The 16714-nt window shown below is 50.9% G+C and overlaps 2 protein-coding genes across 2 annotated transcripts; both read left to right on the forward strand.

Moving 5' to 3' along the window:
- Positions 1–6232: 6232 nt before the first annotated feature.
- LOC123136843 (PRA1 family protein B2) lies at positions 6233–7343 on the forward strand. The gene has a single exon (XM_044556357.1). It carries the CDS (start codon positions 6355–6357, stop codon positions 7015–7017), a length of 663 nt encoding a protein of 220 aa, XP_044412292.1. The 5' UTR covers positions 6233–6354; the 3' UTR covers positions 7018–7343.
- Positions 7344–9603: 2260 nt separating this feature from the next.
- Positions 9604–16206, forward strand: LOC123136834 (sorting nexin 2B). The gene is made up of 5 exons (XM_044556345.1): positions 9604–10699; positions 12168–12377; positions 12732–12992; positions 15716–15802; positions 15899–16206. Exons 1-5 carry the CDS (start codon positions 9785–9787, stop codon positions 15977–15979), a joined length of 1554 nt encoding a protein of 517 aa, XP_044412280.1. The 5' UTR covers positions 9604–9784; the 3' UTR covers positions 15980–16206.
- The last annotated feature ends 508 nt before the right edge of the window (positions 16207–16714 follow it).

Raw genomic sequence — 16714 nt, forward strand, 5'->3', positions numbered from 1 at the left:
CTGTTCGGCTGCCTTATGAAGCTCGACCAACTGCTTCAGCTGGTCGCTCAAGGGCACCGGGTGTCCGGCCTCAGCATACTGGGACCAAAACACCTTCTTCGTCGAGCTTCCTTCCTCGGCCCGGTAGAATGCAGCGGCATCAGATACACTGCAGGGCAGATCTGCGAATGCTCCTGGAGAACTCCGGATGCGGGTAAGTAACAGGTAATTTACTTTCACATGCTTGCTTTGCATAAAGAATGCCTTACCCGCCGCAATCTTTTTCATCGCCTCAATCTCCTGGAGGGCTTTCTGGGCTTCGGCCTTGGTAGATTGAGCGCTTTCAAGTGTCGAGGCAAGCTCGGACTCTCGAGTCTTCGAGTCAAGCTCTAACCTCTCATGTTTTTTTCACAAGAGCATCGAGCTCTTGCCGCGCCTCTGCCACCTGCGCCTCTTGCTTCTCTCGCTCTGAGCGTTGCATGGCCGCATTATCTTCGGCCTTGGATAGCGCTTCCTTCAGGGTTACCACCTGGGTTGTGGCCCCTGGAATATTCATGTTGGTCCTGTCATTATTTGCAACCAGGTATTTATATATATACATTTATAAGGTATTACATACCTTCCTTGTCCTCGAGCTGCTTCTTGGCACGGCCGAGCTCGATCTCGGACCGCTCGAGGCTTTGCTTCAATACATTGACCTCCGCAGTGCGGCAGAGGTCAGCAGCGCAACCTGCATTCCCATATTGACATATTTATGTTAGACTCATGCGTATATCTTTTTTTAGATCCTCAGTCCGGTTTTTCTTTCCGAACACCAAACTGAGCATCAGGGGCTACTGTCTATGCGGTAACATTTTTACATGTTTTAACATACATACCTCAAAGCCTGTTAGAAGGCTGGTACAGGCTTCGGTCAGCCCGCTCTTGGCGGACTGAACCTTCTGAATCACCGCACTCATAACAGTGCGGTGCTCCTCGTCGATGGAGGCGCCGTTGAGCACCTCCAGCAAATTGTCCGGCGCCTCCGGTTGGACGGAGGCCGCCGGCGTCGTAGGCTTGCCCTTCTTACGAAGGCGCCGCCTGCCGGACTTTGGAACCATTGAAGGTTTCGGAGCAGTGTCCGGCCCAGGGCCGGACTTAGATCCCACTGGGGCTTTACCCCCTTCGGGCCTGGAGTTCGGGAGGTCGCCTTGCGGCGCCTCCAGGACCACCTCCTCCTGGTTTAGTCCCTTTTGGGACTCCACCTCGGCGTCGTCCGTGGGGAGAGGGGAGGAGGCCGTCGGAAGTGAAGCGCTATTCACATCCAACGAATCCAGGGAGTCGCTCGACGATTCGCCGAGCTGAGCCTTGGCGGACTGCATGATTGAATTCGGCGTCAGAAGGCACCATACAATAGAGGAGCGCCATAAGTTATTCTGGTATCCGGATACTTACGATTTTGCCAGGGGCTTGACCCTGGATGGCCATTCCTCCCCGCCGTCTTCGGCATCGGAGGCGTAGTATGGCAGAAGGGTCCTCCCCTTCTTGGACCCTCCGGCCTCCCCAGTTGGGGCGGCCTTCCTTTTCTTTCCTCCCCCCGCTGGAGGGGGAGAGGCTTCTTCTTCTTCCTCCTCCTCGTCTTCAGAGGCGGAGGGCGCTTCGGGGTTGTCAGGCGATGAATCAGACACCACCAGGCGTCGGGAACTCTTTCGAGTCCCTGTGGCCTTCTTCTTGGCCTTCTTCTCCGGCACCACGTGAGGTGCCGGAACCAGCAGCTTCATCAAGCGTGCGTCTGCTGGGCCTTCGGGCAAAGGGGCCAGACTGTTAAACTGTTCGGATGTCCTCTTCCAGTCCTGTCAAAGGAGCAGGAGTTTAGATCCTACATAGAGTCAAACTATGAAAATCAAGTGTCCCGTGAAGGACTAAAAGCAAGCTTACTTCGGTGGCTTGGCGCTTGGCGCAGAATCCGTGATCCTCGGTGACGGGAGGGGAGACCTCGGAGCTCTTGAATAGCACCTTCCAGGCATCCTCGTGCTTTGTGTCGAAGAGCCGGGACAAAGTCTGGTGCTGGGCCGGGTCGAACTCCCACAAATTGAAGGCCCGTCGTTGACACGGGAGGATCCGGGGGAAGAGCATGACCTGGACTACATTGACAAGCTTAACCTTCTTGTTCACCAGGTCTCGGATGCAGGTTTGGAGTCCGGTCACCTCTTCTGGACTACCCCACGACAGGCCCGTCTCTTTCCAAGATGTGAGCCATGTGGGGATGCCAGATCGGAATTCGGGGGCCGCTGCCCATTTGGGGTCACGCGGCTTGGTGATATAGAACCACCCTGACTGCCACCCTTTGATGGTCTCTACGAAGGCGCCCTCGAGCCATGTAACGTTGGCTATTTTGCCCACCATGGCACCTCCGCACTCCACTTGACGGCCGCCTACAACCTTCGGCTTGACATTGAAGGTCTTCAGCCATAAGCCGAAGTGGGGCTGGATGCGGAGAAAGACCTCACATACGACGATGAACGCCGATATGTTGAGGATGAAGTTCGGGGCCAAATCGTGGAAGTCCAGGCCGTAGTAGAACATGAGCCCCCGGACGAATGGGTGAAGAGGAAAGCCCAGTCCGCGAAGGAAATGGGGGAGAAATACGACCCTCTCATGGGGCCCAGGGGTGGGGATGAGTTGCCCCTCATCTGGAAGCCGGTGTGCGATGTCATCAGACAAGTATCCGGCCTTCCTCAACTTTTTGATGTGCCCCTCCGTGATGGTAGAGGCCATCCATCTACCTCCCGCTCCGGACATGATTGGAGAAGGTTGAGGTGGGAAGTGCGGACTTGGGCGCTGGAGCTCGAGTGCGCAGGAATGGATAAGCAAAGGAGGAAGAAGGCGTAAATGGAAAGAGTGGATCCTTATCCCCTTATATGGGCGGCCGAAGCTATGAGCCCCCACCAGCCTAATAAAACTCGCTTATCTCCCAAGCGCCGCGGTTAATGGCGCGGTTGGGTTACCCACGCCCGTATTGATGAGAATCCCGGAATAAGGGGACACAATCTCTGCTTTGACAAGATGTGCCAAGGAAACCGCCTCGCTAAACGCGCTGAGGTGGAACAGTAAAACGATTCGAATAAAGGCTTGGCCGTGGCATGATGCCACGCTGCGGAATACGTCAGCAGATTAGATTTGTGCAGATATTATTCTCTCTACGGTGGTATGTGGAACTTATTTTGCAGAGCCGGACACTATCCTTGTGTTCAACATCTTCTATGAAATATTCGGAGGAGGAACCCGCCTTGCAATGCCGAAGACAATTTGCGTGCCGGACTCGTCGTCATTGAAGCCTGGTTCAGGGGCTACTGAGGGAGTCCTGGATTAGGAGGTGTCCGGATGGCCGGACTATGACCTTTGGCCGGACTCCCGGACTATGAAGATACAAGATTGAAGACTTCGTCCCGTGTCCGGGTAGGACTTTCCTTGGCGTGGAAGGCAAGCTTAGCGATTCGATATGAAGATCTCCTCCCATTGTAACCGACTCTGTGTAACCCTAGCCCTCTCCGGTGTCTATATAAACCGGAGAGTTTTAGTCCGTAGGACGAACAACAATCATACCATAGGCTAGCTTCTAGGGTTTAGCCTCTCTAATCTCGTGGTAGATCAACTCTTGTACTACCCATATCATCAATATTAATCAAGTAGGAGTAGGGTTTTACCTCCATCGAGAGGGTCCGAACCTAGGTAAAAACATCGTGTCCCTTGTCTCCTGTTACCATCCGCCTAGACGCACAGTTCGGGACCCCCTACCCGAGATCCGCCGGTTTTGACACCGACAGACGTCACCTTGCTGAACATGTGAAGGTCGCGAAGGTCCCGTGCATTCGGTACTTAATCGGTTGGATCGCGAAGACGTTCGACTACATCAACCGCGTTACTTAACACTTCCACTTTCGGTCTACGAGGGTACGTGGACACACTCTCCCCTCTCGTTGTTATGCATCACCTAGATATATCTTGCGTGGTCGTAGGATTTTTTTGAAATTACCGCGTTCTCGAACAACTTTAGCTAAGATGGCTGCCAGAGCATCGACAACCATGTTGAAGAGGAACGGTGAGAAAGGGTCGCCCTGGCGCACCCCACAAAATGTGGGGAAGGATGGGCCAACCTCCCCATTAATGTTCACCGTGGTCCGGCCTGAGGATACCATCTGCATCACTCGGGAGACCCACCTGTCGTTGAAGCCCTTACGCAGCAGGCATTCCCGAAGGAAGGGCCAGCTGACCGTGTCACACACCTTGTGGAAATCCAGTTTCTGGAAGACTGCCTTGAGGTGTTTGGAGTGAACCTCATGGAAAGCTTCATGGAAAACCAGAACTCCGTCAAGGATATAACGGCCCTGAATAAATGCCGACTAATCGGGGTCAGTGATCCTATCGGCAATGGGGGCCACCCTAATGGCGTACCCCTTCGCGAGGATGCAGAAGATGACATTAATCACCGTAATCGGCCGAAACTGGCGAATATCCGAGGCCCCAGTTACTTTGGGGATGAGGGTGATGATCCCAAAGTTTAGCCTGGTGAGGTCAATGGACCCTACAAAGAATTCCTCAAACAGGGCCACCACCTCCGGTTTTATCACCTCCTAGAAAGTCTGGAAGAACTTTACTGGGAGGCCATCTGGACCGGGGGCCGAAGAAGGGTTCATACCCTTAATAGCCGCCCACACTGCAGCCTCAAAGAACGGGGCCATAAGGGCCGCGTTGTCAGCCGGAGAGACACAGCTGTGGGCCGGCCAAATGTCTTGCACCAGGGTAAGACCTCCCCAAGGGGAGGCAGAGAATAGGTCTGTAGAAGCCGTCTACATGGGCCCGGATGTCCTCCTGTAGCTCGGTCCGGATGTACTCTATTAACTGGCGGCGGCGGCCGTCTTGGCCGAAACCGCGGATGTTCCAGAAGAGGGACTACATCACGCATCCATCGGGGGGCTGCTTGACCCCAAGACACGTGACGCGCTTTGAGCGCGGAGGGCTGCGGCATGTGAACGGGTACGGCCCTGGATCTCAACCGGATCGACCGCGACTGGTGGCTAGATGCGCATGGCAGCTTCGGAAGGAGTACCCGAGGCGGACAGCAGGCGTGCGCGGGTCTCGGCAAGACGCCCGTCGAGGATCTCCCGCGCACGAATTGCCTCAATCTGAACTATCGGGGGGGGGGGGGGTGACCTCTCCCCGAAACACGATGGTCGAATTCGTAGCCACCTTCGCGAGGTGGCCAAGCGGAGCGGACTCAAGAGCAGAGAACGAACAAGTAGCGGGAGTAGCAGGGATGGACGGAGTATGTGGCTCAAGGTTCTGGGCTGCGGCCCGAAGCTCTGCCTGCTCGGGGATAGGCAGAGCTGGGCTACCCACCGGCCTGGATGCCTCGATCTGAGCACTACGACGGGAGGACATCACGGGGGACGAGGTCGATCTGCCCCTCCTGGAGTAGGCCGCGGTCTGAGGCGGGAGTGAAGGGGGGGGGGCACCAGAGTGGTCACCACAACCGACTCCCCACCTAGGGCAAGGCACAGGGAGCTCGGAGGTGGAGCTAGCGGAGACGCGTGCATGGCGATGACCAGGACCTGCGGGGTCGGAGTCGGGGTCCATCGGACCCAGGAGGGGGATCAGTCACCTCCTGGTCCGACAGGTCCGGAGCGGCGCGAGGCGTCGCGGGGGCGGGTCCCGGTCGCAACCCCACGCCCCGAGGGGAGCAAGAACCGCAGGCGAGAGCAGAGCAGGTCGTTCTTGAGCCTTCATGTCGTCCCTGCTTCGTCCCCGCGTTCCCCCGATGGTGCCATCTCCGGCGCCCCCACGACGCCTCCTATTGAGTCCGCCCCGCTCTTGTTTATATTGATGGGGATGTATCAAATACATAGTTGATCTACCTCGAGATGGTAAGATGTGTTCTAACTTTAGGGGTAGGTGAATGAGATTGCCTTGATGTTCCCTCTACGGGGCTAAACCCTTTGACTTATATACAAGCCATGTAGGGTATCTAGGGTTACAAGGTCTTGGTTGAAACTGCAACGAACATTTTTTTTTTTTTTTGAAAAAACAAAACTGCAACCGCAACGAATGACCCGTCTCAAGAGGTGGACAACCACATGGACCAGGTCCACAGTCCAGACTGGTCACAGCCCATTCTTTCAGCCGACGAAGCACACAAAAGTAGTCCATCGAACCAAACGAGTCCGTCACTGACATGTGGACCTGCGCAACAGCCTAGACGCACTGTCGTCCATCCTACGGAACAAACCAAGCTACTGTAGAATAACTCGAGCGGAAGGGCGCAGGCAAGAGAGGCAACCACCGCTTCAGCAGCAAACCCTTCCCGATTGTTGGAGAGCACGCCGAGATCTGCCCCCCATGGCTTCCGCGCCGACGCAGCCGCCCCTCCTCCCGGTCACCAACCCCACGGCCGCGGGCTCGGCGCCCGCCTCCGGCGGCGGTGGCGGCCTGGACGCGCCGATCGCCACGCCGGCGTTCCGGCTCTTCATGAGCCGGATCTCCGAGTCGGCGCGGCGCTCGCTGTCCGACCGGCGCCCGTGGGCCGAGATGGTCGACCGCTCGGCCTTCTCGCGGCCGGACTCCCTCTCCGACGCCACCTCGCGCCTGCGCCGCAACCTCACCTACTTCCGCGTCAACTACACCGCCGTCGTCGCCTTCGCGCTGGCCGCCTCGCTCCTGGCCCACCCCTTCTCGCTCCTCATCCTCCTGGGGGTCCTCGCCGCCTGGTGCTTCCTCTACATCTTCCGCGCCTCCGACCAGCCCGTCGCGCTCTTCGGCCGCACCTTCTCCGACCGCGAGACGCTGCTGGGGCTCGTCGTCGCCTCCATCGTGGCCTTCTTCTTCACCCCCGTCGCGTCGCTCATCATCTCCGGGATGCTCGTCGGCGGCGCCATCGTCGCCGCCCACGGCGCCTTCCGCATGCCAGAGGACCTCTTCCTGGACGACGCCGACGCGGCCAGCGGCAACAGCGCGGCCCAGGGGCTGCTGTCCTTCCTCGGGGCACCCGGATCTAGGGTTTGAGGCGGCGGGCGACGAGATCTGGTAGGCTTCCTGGGCGCGACAAGTTCGTCTTAAACTGGAGTTACCCTGGATCTGATATTGCTTTAACTGTGCCCTGTATCTTCTCCAGTTCATCGTTCTGTAGTTACAGATCTATTGGTTTATTGTTGATCCTGATCGATGCGCCGACTTTTGCCTATATGCACCATTTTCTCTCGTGAGTTCCACGTTGCGATGGAAGTTTAGTGTTCAAGACTTGAGTACTTTTATATAAATGTATGATGTTTAACTATATCAGTGATGTAGATGGTATGTTCTCAGGGTAATGAAAGCAAAGTACTAGTACACTCCTTTGGTCCTTTTGTTGTTTGTGATACTTGATAGATGAATGTCGAGTATTTTCTGGCATTTGTTGTTATTTAATAGTTATTCTCTGAGAAATCAATGTTTACTGGTATAATGGTATTCCAATGCTGCCCTGAGGTAGTGTTTCAGTCAACAGATATTTGTGACGAACTTCATATTTTTGTAACTTGAGTCAATAGATATTTGTGACAAACTTCATATTTTTGTAAGTTGAGCTATGTTAATAGCCGACATTAGGAATATGATAATGTTGTGCTGCATCAGCATGCACTTGGCTTCATGTTATTTTGAGATTGATGGGTGGTAGTGCTATTTCTCTTGGATTAGACTAGAATCCTGCACTTTGCTTTCTTGGGTCTGCCCTTCTGTCTCAGGGCCCTTGATGAGGAATCACCTGTCACTTTTATTCTATGATTGCACATAGAAATTCAAGAACAGTCCAATTTTTTGTCAAGATATGGCAAAGCTTTTGAGGAGTATAAAATCCGTGCCAAGTCAGCTTTAAACTTTATCTGCGTTTTGATTAAGAATGCTGAATTCCTAGTTCTAAAGGTGTTGTGTCTTGCTTGTTGAACATGTACCTCGGAGTTTTCCTATAGCTAAGAATGTTTTTTTAGTGTATAAACTAAGAAGGCAGTACAGTGCCTGGTTTTGCATGCTGAGCAGTGAGTTTCAATCCTTCGGTGCTTCTGTTGTTTGTTATACTTGATAGATGAATCTTTGAGTATTTTCTGGCATTTGTTGTTAAATAATAGTTATTTCTATCAGAAATCAATTGTTACTGGTATAATGGTATTTCATTGCTGACCTGATCTAGTGTTTCAGTCAATAGATCTTTGTGACAAACTTTGTATTTTTGTAAGTTGAACTATGTTAATAGCTGACGCTAGGAATACCATAATGATGTGCTGTATCACAGTATCAGCATGAACATGGCTTCGTGTTATTTTAAGATCGATGTATGGTAGTGTTATTTCTCTTGGATTGGACTAGATAATTGTGAAGGTGTTGTGTCTTGCTTGTTGAACATGTATCTCGGAGCTTTCCTATAAGCTAAGGATGTTTGTTTTAGAGTGTACAAACTAAGAATGAGGCACAGTGCCTGTTTTGCATGCAGAGTAGTGAGTTTCTATGTTGCAAATCTTTGAGCAGTTTTTTTTTTTTGCCCATTCCTCTCTAGGCTCAGGAAGGGTTTATTTCTAATACAAATGCCGAGAATGGTTTTACTGTGAAAATAAAGTGTAGCTTGTTAGGGTTGGTCGTTCTTGACAAATCGTTTTGACAGCAGCATTGGCATACTCAGGTGCCCAATGAAGGTACTTTGCTCCTTTTCTTGACTGTAGAATGTGATCCATGTTGAGACCTCTCAACTCAAGCTTGCTTGGCATTAGAGCTGATCATACTGGAGAGCATGGAATGTGAAAGTGAAGTCCGAATAGCTGCAATCCTGAGGCTGCAGATATGCTTATCTGATACTCCATCTGCAACTTAATACTATAAGACAATTTGTCAAAAAAAAAAAAACCCCGACTTACATTAAGTTACAGAAGGAGCAGATATCATGTTTGATAATGTTTCTGGTTTGCTTTTGTGCTGGTTGCATACCAGCCCTCACCTGGTCAACGACCGCAGCGGCTAAATTAGTTGGTGTGTTTGTACTATATCTGTTTCTGTTTATACAGACTAGCCAGGATGAGCACGCCAACTACAGAATACAGATGCAATGATACTGAAAATTGTGCTCATTTGACGAATTCTATACCATTTGTGCCGCCTGCAACTTGCATATGTTTGGCAAAACAATCCAATCTCTATCTTGTCTACCTGAAGCAGAAAAGTCTCGACCCCTTTGTGTTTGATCGAGCTATGTCCCTATATCTCTCGTACCTTTGTTGGTAGGGAGTTCGATTTGATCGAACCACGTTATCTTATCTCTGTCTTTAGACTGGAGTTCAATCTTGGTAAAGGCTACTGGAGGATCGGTCTATCTTGTCGCACACAGAGAAACGCTATCGGGAATTCGCGATCAAGTAGTACCTTTGCGTGCGTGTCGGGGCTCGCACGTGATGCACGCACGCAGCACCGGAGCGGAGCGTCCCTCTCTGGTTCGCTTTTGTTGTTAATGTTCAAGGGGCCCAGGTGGCATTGACGGCCTCTTCCAGATAATCTAAGCTACTATTCGCAAAAAAAAATTCGATAATAATCCGAGCTGCCCCCTGGGTTACGCTTACGCAATACGCATACCCGCGGCGGAACACGCACGCGACACCACCACCCAGCTCGGGGCTCCGGACTCCTTCCGCTCCTCCACTGCCCCGATCGATTCCTCTCGTCGCTCTCAGATCTCCCCATCATCGCGTCCAGCCCTCGCCCCCTAAATCCCCCAAACCCAAACCCTACCCCACCTCCCCACGCAGCCATCATGATGGCCGCCGAGCCCTCGTCGCCGTCCGCCACCGCCTCCGCGGCCGCCGACGACCTCGAGACCCTCGCCCTCGACTCCTCCCACTCCTCGCCCGCCGCCGCCACCGACCCGCTCCTCCGCCCGCCCTCCTCCTCCTCCAACGGCGCCGCTGCCACCCGCCACGAGCCCTTCGTCATCGACGACTTCCTCGACGACGACGAAGACGAGGAGGACGACGACCACGCGCCCCCGCCTCTCCCCGCCGCCCGCGCGCCGGCCGCCGCCGCCGCGAACGGCGAGGCGGGCCCCGAGTTCTCCCGGATCACCGTCTCCGACCCGAAGAAGCACGCGGAGCCTGTCTCCGGGGCCGCCGGCGTTATCCCCGGCTCCGGGAGCTACTTCTCCTACCTCGTCACCACGCGCCTCGCCGACGGCGCCGCCGAGGTCCGCGTGCGCCGCCGATTCCGCGACGTCGTCGCCCTGGCCGACCGCCTCGCCGCGGCCCACCGCGGCCTCTTCGTGCCCGCCCGCCCCGACAAGAGCCTCGTCGAGGGCCAGGTCATGCAGCGCCACGACTTCGTCAGCCAGCGCTGCACCGCGCTCCAGCGCTACCTCCGCCGGCTCGCCGCGCACCCCGTCGTTGGGCGCAGCCCTGACCTCCGCACGTTCCTTACCGAGCCGGGCGCCATCGCCGCCTTCCAAGGCGAGGCGCCACGGCACTGGACCACCACGGTGAATGCCGCCATCCCGACCGTCCCGGCCAAAGCTGGGAGAGACTTGTTTGGGATGTTTAAGGATTTGAAGCAGACCGTCGTCAATGGGTTGGTGGCGACGAAGCCACCGCCTGTGGAGGAGGAGACTGATACAGAATTCCTGTCGCACAAGTCCAGGCTCGAGGACTTGCAGCAGCAGCTCACCACGACGTCTCAGCAGGTGGGTGTGCCACCATCATCTCCCTTGCTTCCCAGACATAGTATCATTATTATCGTGCATAGACAATCTTCACTATAACAAGTTAGGCTGTATAGCAAAGTTCAAAAGTAGATCAGCCAGTCTCATATAACTTAAGTAACATCAATCTTATAGGAAGCTGTTACTTGCTTCATACTTTCATCACCTAGGGAAAATCTAATTGCCAAACGGTCTTAGTGCATGACCATCTGAGCGCCATTGATGGGAGGATGAATGAATATCAAGAGATGAAGGGGGAGGGGGAGGGAGAAGGGGAAGGAGCAGGAAGAGGGAGTGGGGCCTGACCTCAACTCTGACCACCACCGCAGACGGGAATACGTCGCCCTGTGTTTATTTCTTATGCGTGGCAGCACAATTAGCACTTTATATAAATTTATGTACTGTTTAGAATTATTTAACTCATGTTCGTAAGATGGTTTCTTTCAATTCCTCAAGCTAATTAGCTAAACAGTGGTTCAAATTTCACAACAATTTTTCGTGGTGGTTATGATCCCTGGCTATTTCAGCCTTTTTAGATCAAACCCAGGCTATTTTAACTTTTTTTAGATCAAACCCTGGCTATTTTAACTATTATATCGGCATTTGATAGTTTTAGGTTTTGCCAACATATGTAGTCATAGCAGAAAATTCTGACACTGATTCATGGGCGATCATGTGATCTGTTGGAAAGTTCTGAGCTCGGTCGGTTCAGTTCATCTTTAAATATTTAATAAGGCATTTGTGTGCAGAGGGCTGCAAATCTTCTGGTTCCTCTTGTTCTGAGTCATTTCAGCTCGCGCCTTTACTTATTTTGATTGATATAGGAACCGGCTGCAGCCAACAAAGAACAAACATGAACATACTTTCAGTGGCCAAATAAAATTTCTATATGGACCATCTTACCTTCATTTTTCTAATGAATGACTAGGTTACTCTGATCTAGATGGTACTTATCTAATTCTCTGGTTTGCGAAAGAATGAAAACTTAGTTTACTTTTCCGTGAAGTTGACAAATTGGCCCATCGGAAGCAGTGTTACTAGACCCGGCCTTTGCCACCGACCTGGTTAAGGCCTCTTGGGGCCACTGGTCAGACCACATATTTTTGCTTATGTATAAAATGGTATGTGAACATACATGCATGATGTTTTATCAGAGAAGTAGCAACATATGGTATTCACCTTATATGTTTGAGGAATTTATGACATATAGTAGATAGCATGACATATTGAATAGTTGCCTCCAAAATAGTGCAATGTGAAGTTTTCTTGGTAAATAGATACAAATGTGCTCCATTCCACTTTCTGGACTTCCTTTTTTGTTATCTGCAGAATGAGTCTTGAAACGCCTATTCTGTTCTTGTGCACTCACAGTTTTCATGAAACTTTTGGAATGGTATGTTCTGGTTCAGGAAACTACTATTGTTATCTTCTAATTTTGCATTTTATATAGGCGGAATCACTTGTTAAAGCTCAGGATGATCTTCGAACAACTACAGCTCATTTGGGAATGACATTGATTAAACTGGCAAAATTTGAAAGGGAGCAGGCAACATGTAATTCCGAGAGAAGGCGAGCTGGTGTTATCCAACATTTTGCAAATTCTGTTGTCAAGTTCAGCAGGTCTCAGGCAAAATTAAATTCTGAAGTTGTACAACAGCTGGTATGTGCATATGCCACAAACTCAAATAGACATGAATACTCCCTCCGTCCCTAAATGGGTGGCGTATAAATTCAGTTAAGAAGTTAATTATTTCTAAGTTCGACCAAATATATGGAAGAAACTATCAACAACTACAACATTCAATAAATATATATGAAAACACATCTAATGGTGGATATATTGATATTGATTTGCTATTCTCATATTTTTGTATATATGTTTGGTCAAACTTAGAAGACATTGAGTTTTTTGACTCAATTTATACGCCATCTATTTGGGCACAGGGAGAGAGTATCGTATCTTAGAATTTCGTATGTATTTTATCATAACAGTGAATTATTTATGGGTATGCAGGATACTATCCATGAATACTTGGAGATGATGATATCTGTTAATCATGCATTTACTGATCGTTCAAACGCTTTACAACATGTGCAAAGTCTGTCAGCAGATCTGTTTTTCTTGCACACTAGGGCAGGAAGACTTGAATCTGTATCATCAAGAGGTATTGGGCAGGAATGGACGAGGTATCAGAAGATAGAGGGATTGAAAGAAACAATAAGCACAAGAGAAGGAGTGAAAAACCAAGTTCTTAGAGAATATGAAAGTATCAAGGTAAATTGCCAAAATTGTGAAGTGATATTGTTCTTTTGGAAAACTTATGGAGCATGAAGTTATATGGAAAAATGGAAAATCATATAGAAGAAAATAGAAGTTTGAAAAATGTTCTCATTGGATGGTTTATTAATGAAAACTGGCGCACAGTTATAGTTTCTAATTTCTTTAACTGCACGTCCTCAACCAAGTCTGTTGACCAAGATAGTACATGCTAGCATAATTGTCCTAAAGATGATATTCTTGTGACAGCTGCACACACAATCGAATAATATTAGGCATGAGTAGCATATTTTTGAAGCTTGTAAACATTATAAGAGGCATTGCTGCTATGTTTGTGAATACAAAATACCAACTAGAAAAACAGTTTGTTCAAGTCAAGTCATTATCCTTCAATATTATGTCTTTGAAAATCAGAATAAATTTAGGATTACCGTCACCATGATGTGGGTTGGTGGCTAACATGTAGTTAAACTTTGTTCATAAGTATATTCTGTTACCTTTTCTGGTTGACACACTCCGCAGGAAAGCATAGCTACAGCTGGGATATAAATTCAAAGGAGGGACGAGTTCTAGCTAGTGAAACTATACATGATAATCCGCATATAATGTGTTAGTTGAGCTATTGCTGCTGCTGCAAAAAAAAAAGTCTTCAATTTTGTAAGAGTTTCCCAAAATTAAATGGCTGATCAGGTAGATTATGTATGCATACTAGGTTTTCTATGATAACATATTGCTTTGCTTTTAAGAGATCCCAAAGGGTGGTCTTTGTCTTTGTGCTAAGATCCTGGGAGTGGATCATTACTGTTATGGCGCTGCTAGAAGGAGGGCGCGAGAGGGCCGGCCGGGGGCCTTTCTGCCCACGGCCGGGCAAGAGGGAAGGGATTTCCTTCTTAATTCTTGCTTGATTAGATTGATTCATCTCCTCTCTTTATATAGAGAGGTTTACTTGACTCCCAAGCAAGGCTTACTTGACCCCTAAGCAAACGGCCCTTATATCTAATTAACCCTAAGACTAACGGGCCCATTAGGCCCATTACGTACTCTAACACTACACCCCACCTGGACATGCAGCTTGTCCTCGAGCTGCAGCCTAACCAACTTATAACCATGACTCGACGCAACACAAACCTAACACCTAAAAACAAGCCTTTTACATCTCGGCTTGTGTTATTACTCTCAATCTGAAATAGACTGTGATGCTTTATTTTGGACGTGCACGTGTACAGCCACCTGGATCCCATGGACACCACCTGGACAGAAGGAGTGCATGTGTATGGATGTTGGTCTGCACTGCACAGGGAAGAGTGGAGGGCTTGCGATGGAGAATGTCGAGGAGGGGTGCGCCCCCCCAACTGCCGATGTCGCAGACTTTGAGGTCGCTGCCCACGAGGAAAACAGCATGCCCGCCGCCCGTGGGGGAAACCGCATGCCCAAGATCCCCGACGCAGCGGACGAGATCGAGGTCCTTTGCGCAGCGAAGGGCAACTTGGAGGAGCGGCCGCTGCAGACCATGCATCTCCCGCACACGCCGACGCGCTAGGAGGCCGCGCGCAGCAGCTTGCAGCCTCACCGCCGCCGACACGTGGCGGGTAGCGATCCAAGACGGAAGCGGTGACGGCGGCGGCGGGGACTTTATCTGCTGGATGTGGACGCCTTAGGATGGCGGCGGCGCTGATGGGAACAAGGTCGTCGCAGTCCCGTCGTAGGGCATCCCATACTGGGCGGCGGAGCTGATCGGCTGTGGCTGCTGCAGCTGCAGCGGCTGCTGCGGTGTCGCGTCGGGCAGCGGCAGCGGCTGCTGCGGCGGAGCGCCGGGCGCGGCGGAGGCCGCCAGGAGTGGCGGCTGCCATTGCAGCCAGGGCTGGGCGGTGGTGGCGTTGGATGGCAGCTGCAGCGGCCCGGCGAGCGCGGCGAAGGCCGCCTGGTGCGGTGGCTGCCACGGCAGCCACGGCGGCGCGGGGGCGGCGATGGGCGGCGTAGCCGGGGGCGGCCCGTAGGACCCGGCCAAGAACAAGTGGATCTCCTGGACCGCCTTGGTTAGGTCCTGCAGCACCCCGAACACCTCCTCCGGGGTGAGGACGGCGGGGGCGGGCGCGACGGAGGATCCCGACGCGGGCAGGAGCGGGGTGACAGTCGTGGTGGTCGCCTGAGGTGACCGGCAGCGGAAGGGACGGGCTTGGCGGCGGTGAAGACATGATCGAACCGAAGCTAGCTGATACCAAATTGTTATGGCGCTGCTAGAAGGAGGGCGCGAGAGGGCCGGCCGGGGGCCTTTCTGCCCACGGCCGGGCAAGAGGGAAGGGATTTCCTTCTTAATTCTTGCTTGATTAGATTGATACATCTCCTCTCTTTATATAGAGAGGTTTACTTGACTCCCAAGCAAGGCTTACTTAACCCCTAAGCAAGCAACCCTTATATCTAATTAACCCTAAGACTAACGGGCCCATTAGGCCCATTACGTACTCTAACAATTACATATGTGTGTTTTTTTGGAGTTTCAACATGTATTTTCAGGGTATGCGAACGATGGTGCAAACTGTAGCGTCATTTTTTGAGTTCGAAAATGGGTGGATGTCGATTTCTTTTTTAGAGTTGGCACATCAATTTTTGTAGGCCTCTGGGAATGTTGGGAGTGTCTGTTGCTGAATTTTGGAACCATACTGCATCCGAAAGAATTATAATTTTGCCCTTCCTTCATTTACCTTCTCTATTGAATGCAGGAAAATAACATGACTGAAATTAAAAGATTTGACAAGGATAGGCGTCGGGATCTTATTGAGATGCTGAAAGGATTTGTTATAAACCAGGTATGAATATATTGCACTATTTTGACTATGAAATGTGTGTCAGGAACTGCAACAGCGTCGTTGAACAAAAATAACCTCTTTGATATGAATTGGCAGGTCTCATATTCGGACCATTTTGCTAATATGTGGGGAAAGGTGGCAGAGGAAACTAGAGTATACGCGAACAGGAGCAACTGATGCAGGCATGCAGCTTTGGTGTACAGTAGTACTAGTATAGCAGTGGATTTTGCCCCTGACTTCAACACCGGCACAACCTTTCCTTTGTTCTCTCCAGTTTTGCCATTGTGATGCAACCTCCTCCTGAGATCTGTACAATTGCGCGATAATTTATTGCGGCTACCTGGTCTTGTTATAGACAATGGACTGAAAAAAGAGAGGTGAAACAGGAGTAATATTTGGTTTGAGCGCACGATCTCTCTCTTGCCACGGTGAAATTTTTTAGCATCTGGTTTGCATCGTGCCAGTGGCAAACACAACGAACCCAGCTTTCACACGCTGCCGACTGCTGACTGGGCTGGCTGACGAGCGTGTGGCTGTCTATCTTACTTATCCAAATGTGCATTTGGAGACCACAGTTGCACACATGCACTTTTCTTCTTCTCTGCGTACCCGTTGCCATGTTTGGGAGTTGCGTGATATCTCCTCCCTTCTATTTCCGTGGATGGCCGGGTGCCAAGCTTACATGATGCGGCTGAGGAGTGTTCATCCATGGGAATCCTACCACCGTCACAAATTCAACTGAGTTTATCACCAAAATAAAAGTCTCTTTTGCTAGTTTTGATCGAAATCTCACAATTTTGCCTGTAAAAAAGCCCGCAAGTTAAAACATTTTAGACGAAAAGCACTGACGACATACGGTTTTATTTGAAAAATTATTGAAGCTCCAAATGGCCACAACACAAATTCAAATTC

This window comes from Triticum aestivum, chromosome 1B (assembly GCF_018294505.1).
Source record: "Triticum aestivum cultivar Chinese Spring chromosome 1B, IWGSC CS RefSeq v2.1, whole genome shotgun sequence".
NCBI lineage: Eukaryota > Viridiplantae > Streptophyta > Magnoliopsida > Poales > Poaceae > Triticum > Triticum aestivum.

What these genes read in the sequence shown, in the direction of transcription:
- LOC123136843 (XM_044556357.1), top strand. Translation starts at nt 6,355, where the DNA reads ATGGCTTCCGCGCCGACGCAGCCGCCCCTCCTCCCGGTCACCAACCCC.
- LOC123136834 (XM_044556345.1), top strand. Translation starts at nt 9,785, where the DNA reads ATGATGGCCGCCGAGCCCTCGTCGCCGTCCGCCACCGCCTCCGCGGCC. An exon ending in TCACCACGACGTCTCAGCAG is followed by an intron (nt 10,700 to 12,167) that starts GTGGGTGTGCCA and finishes CATTTTATATAG; the next exon opens with GCGGAATCACTTGTTAAAGC. An exon ending in CTGAAGTTGTACAACAGCTG is followed by an intron (nt 12,378 to 12,731) that starts GTATGTGCATAT and finishes ATGGGTATGCAG; the next exon opens with GATACTATCCATGAATACTT.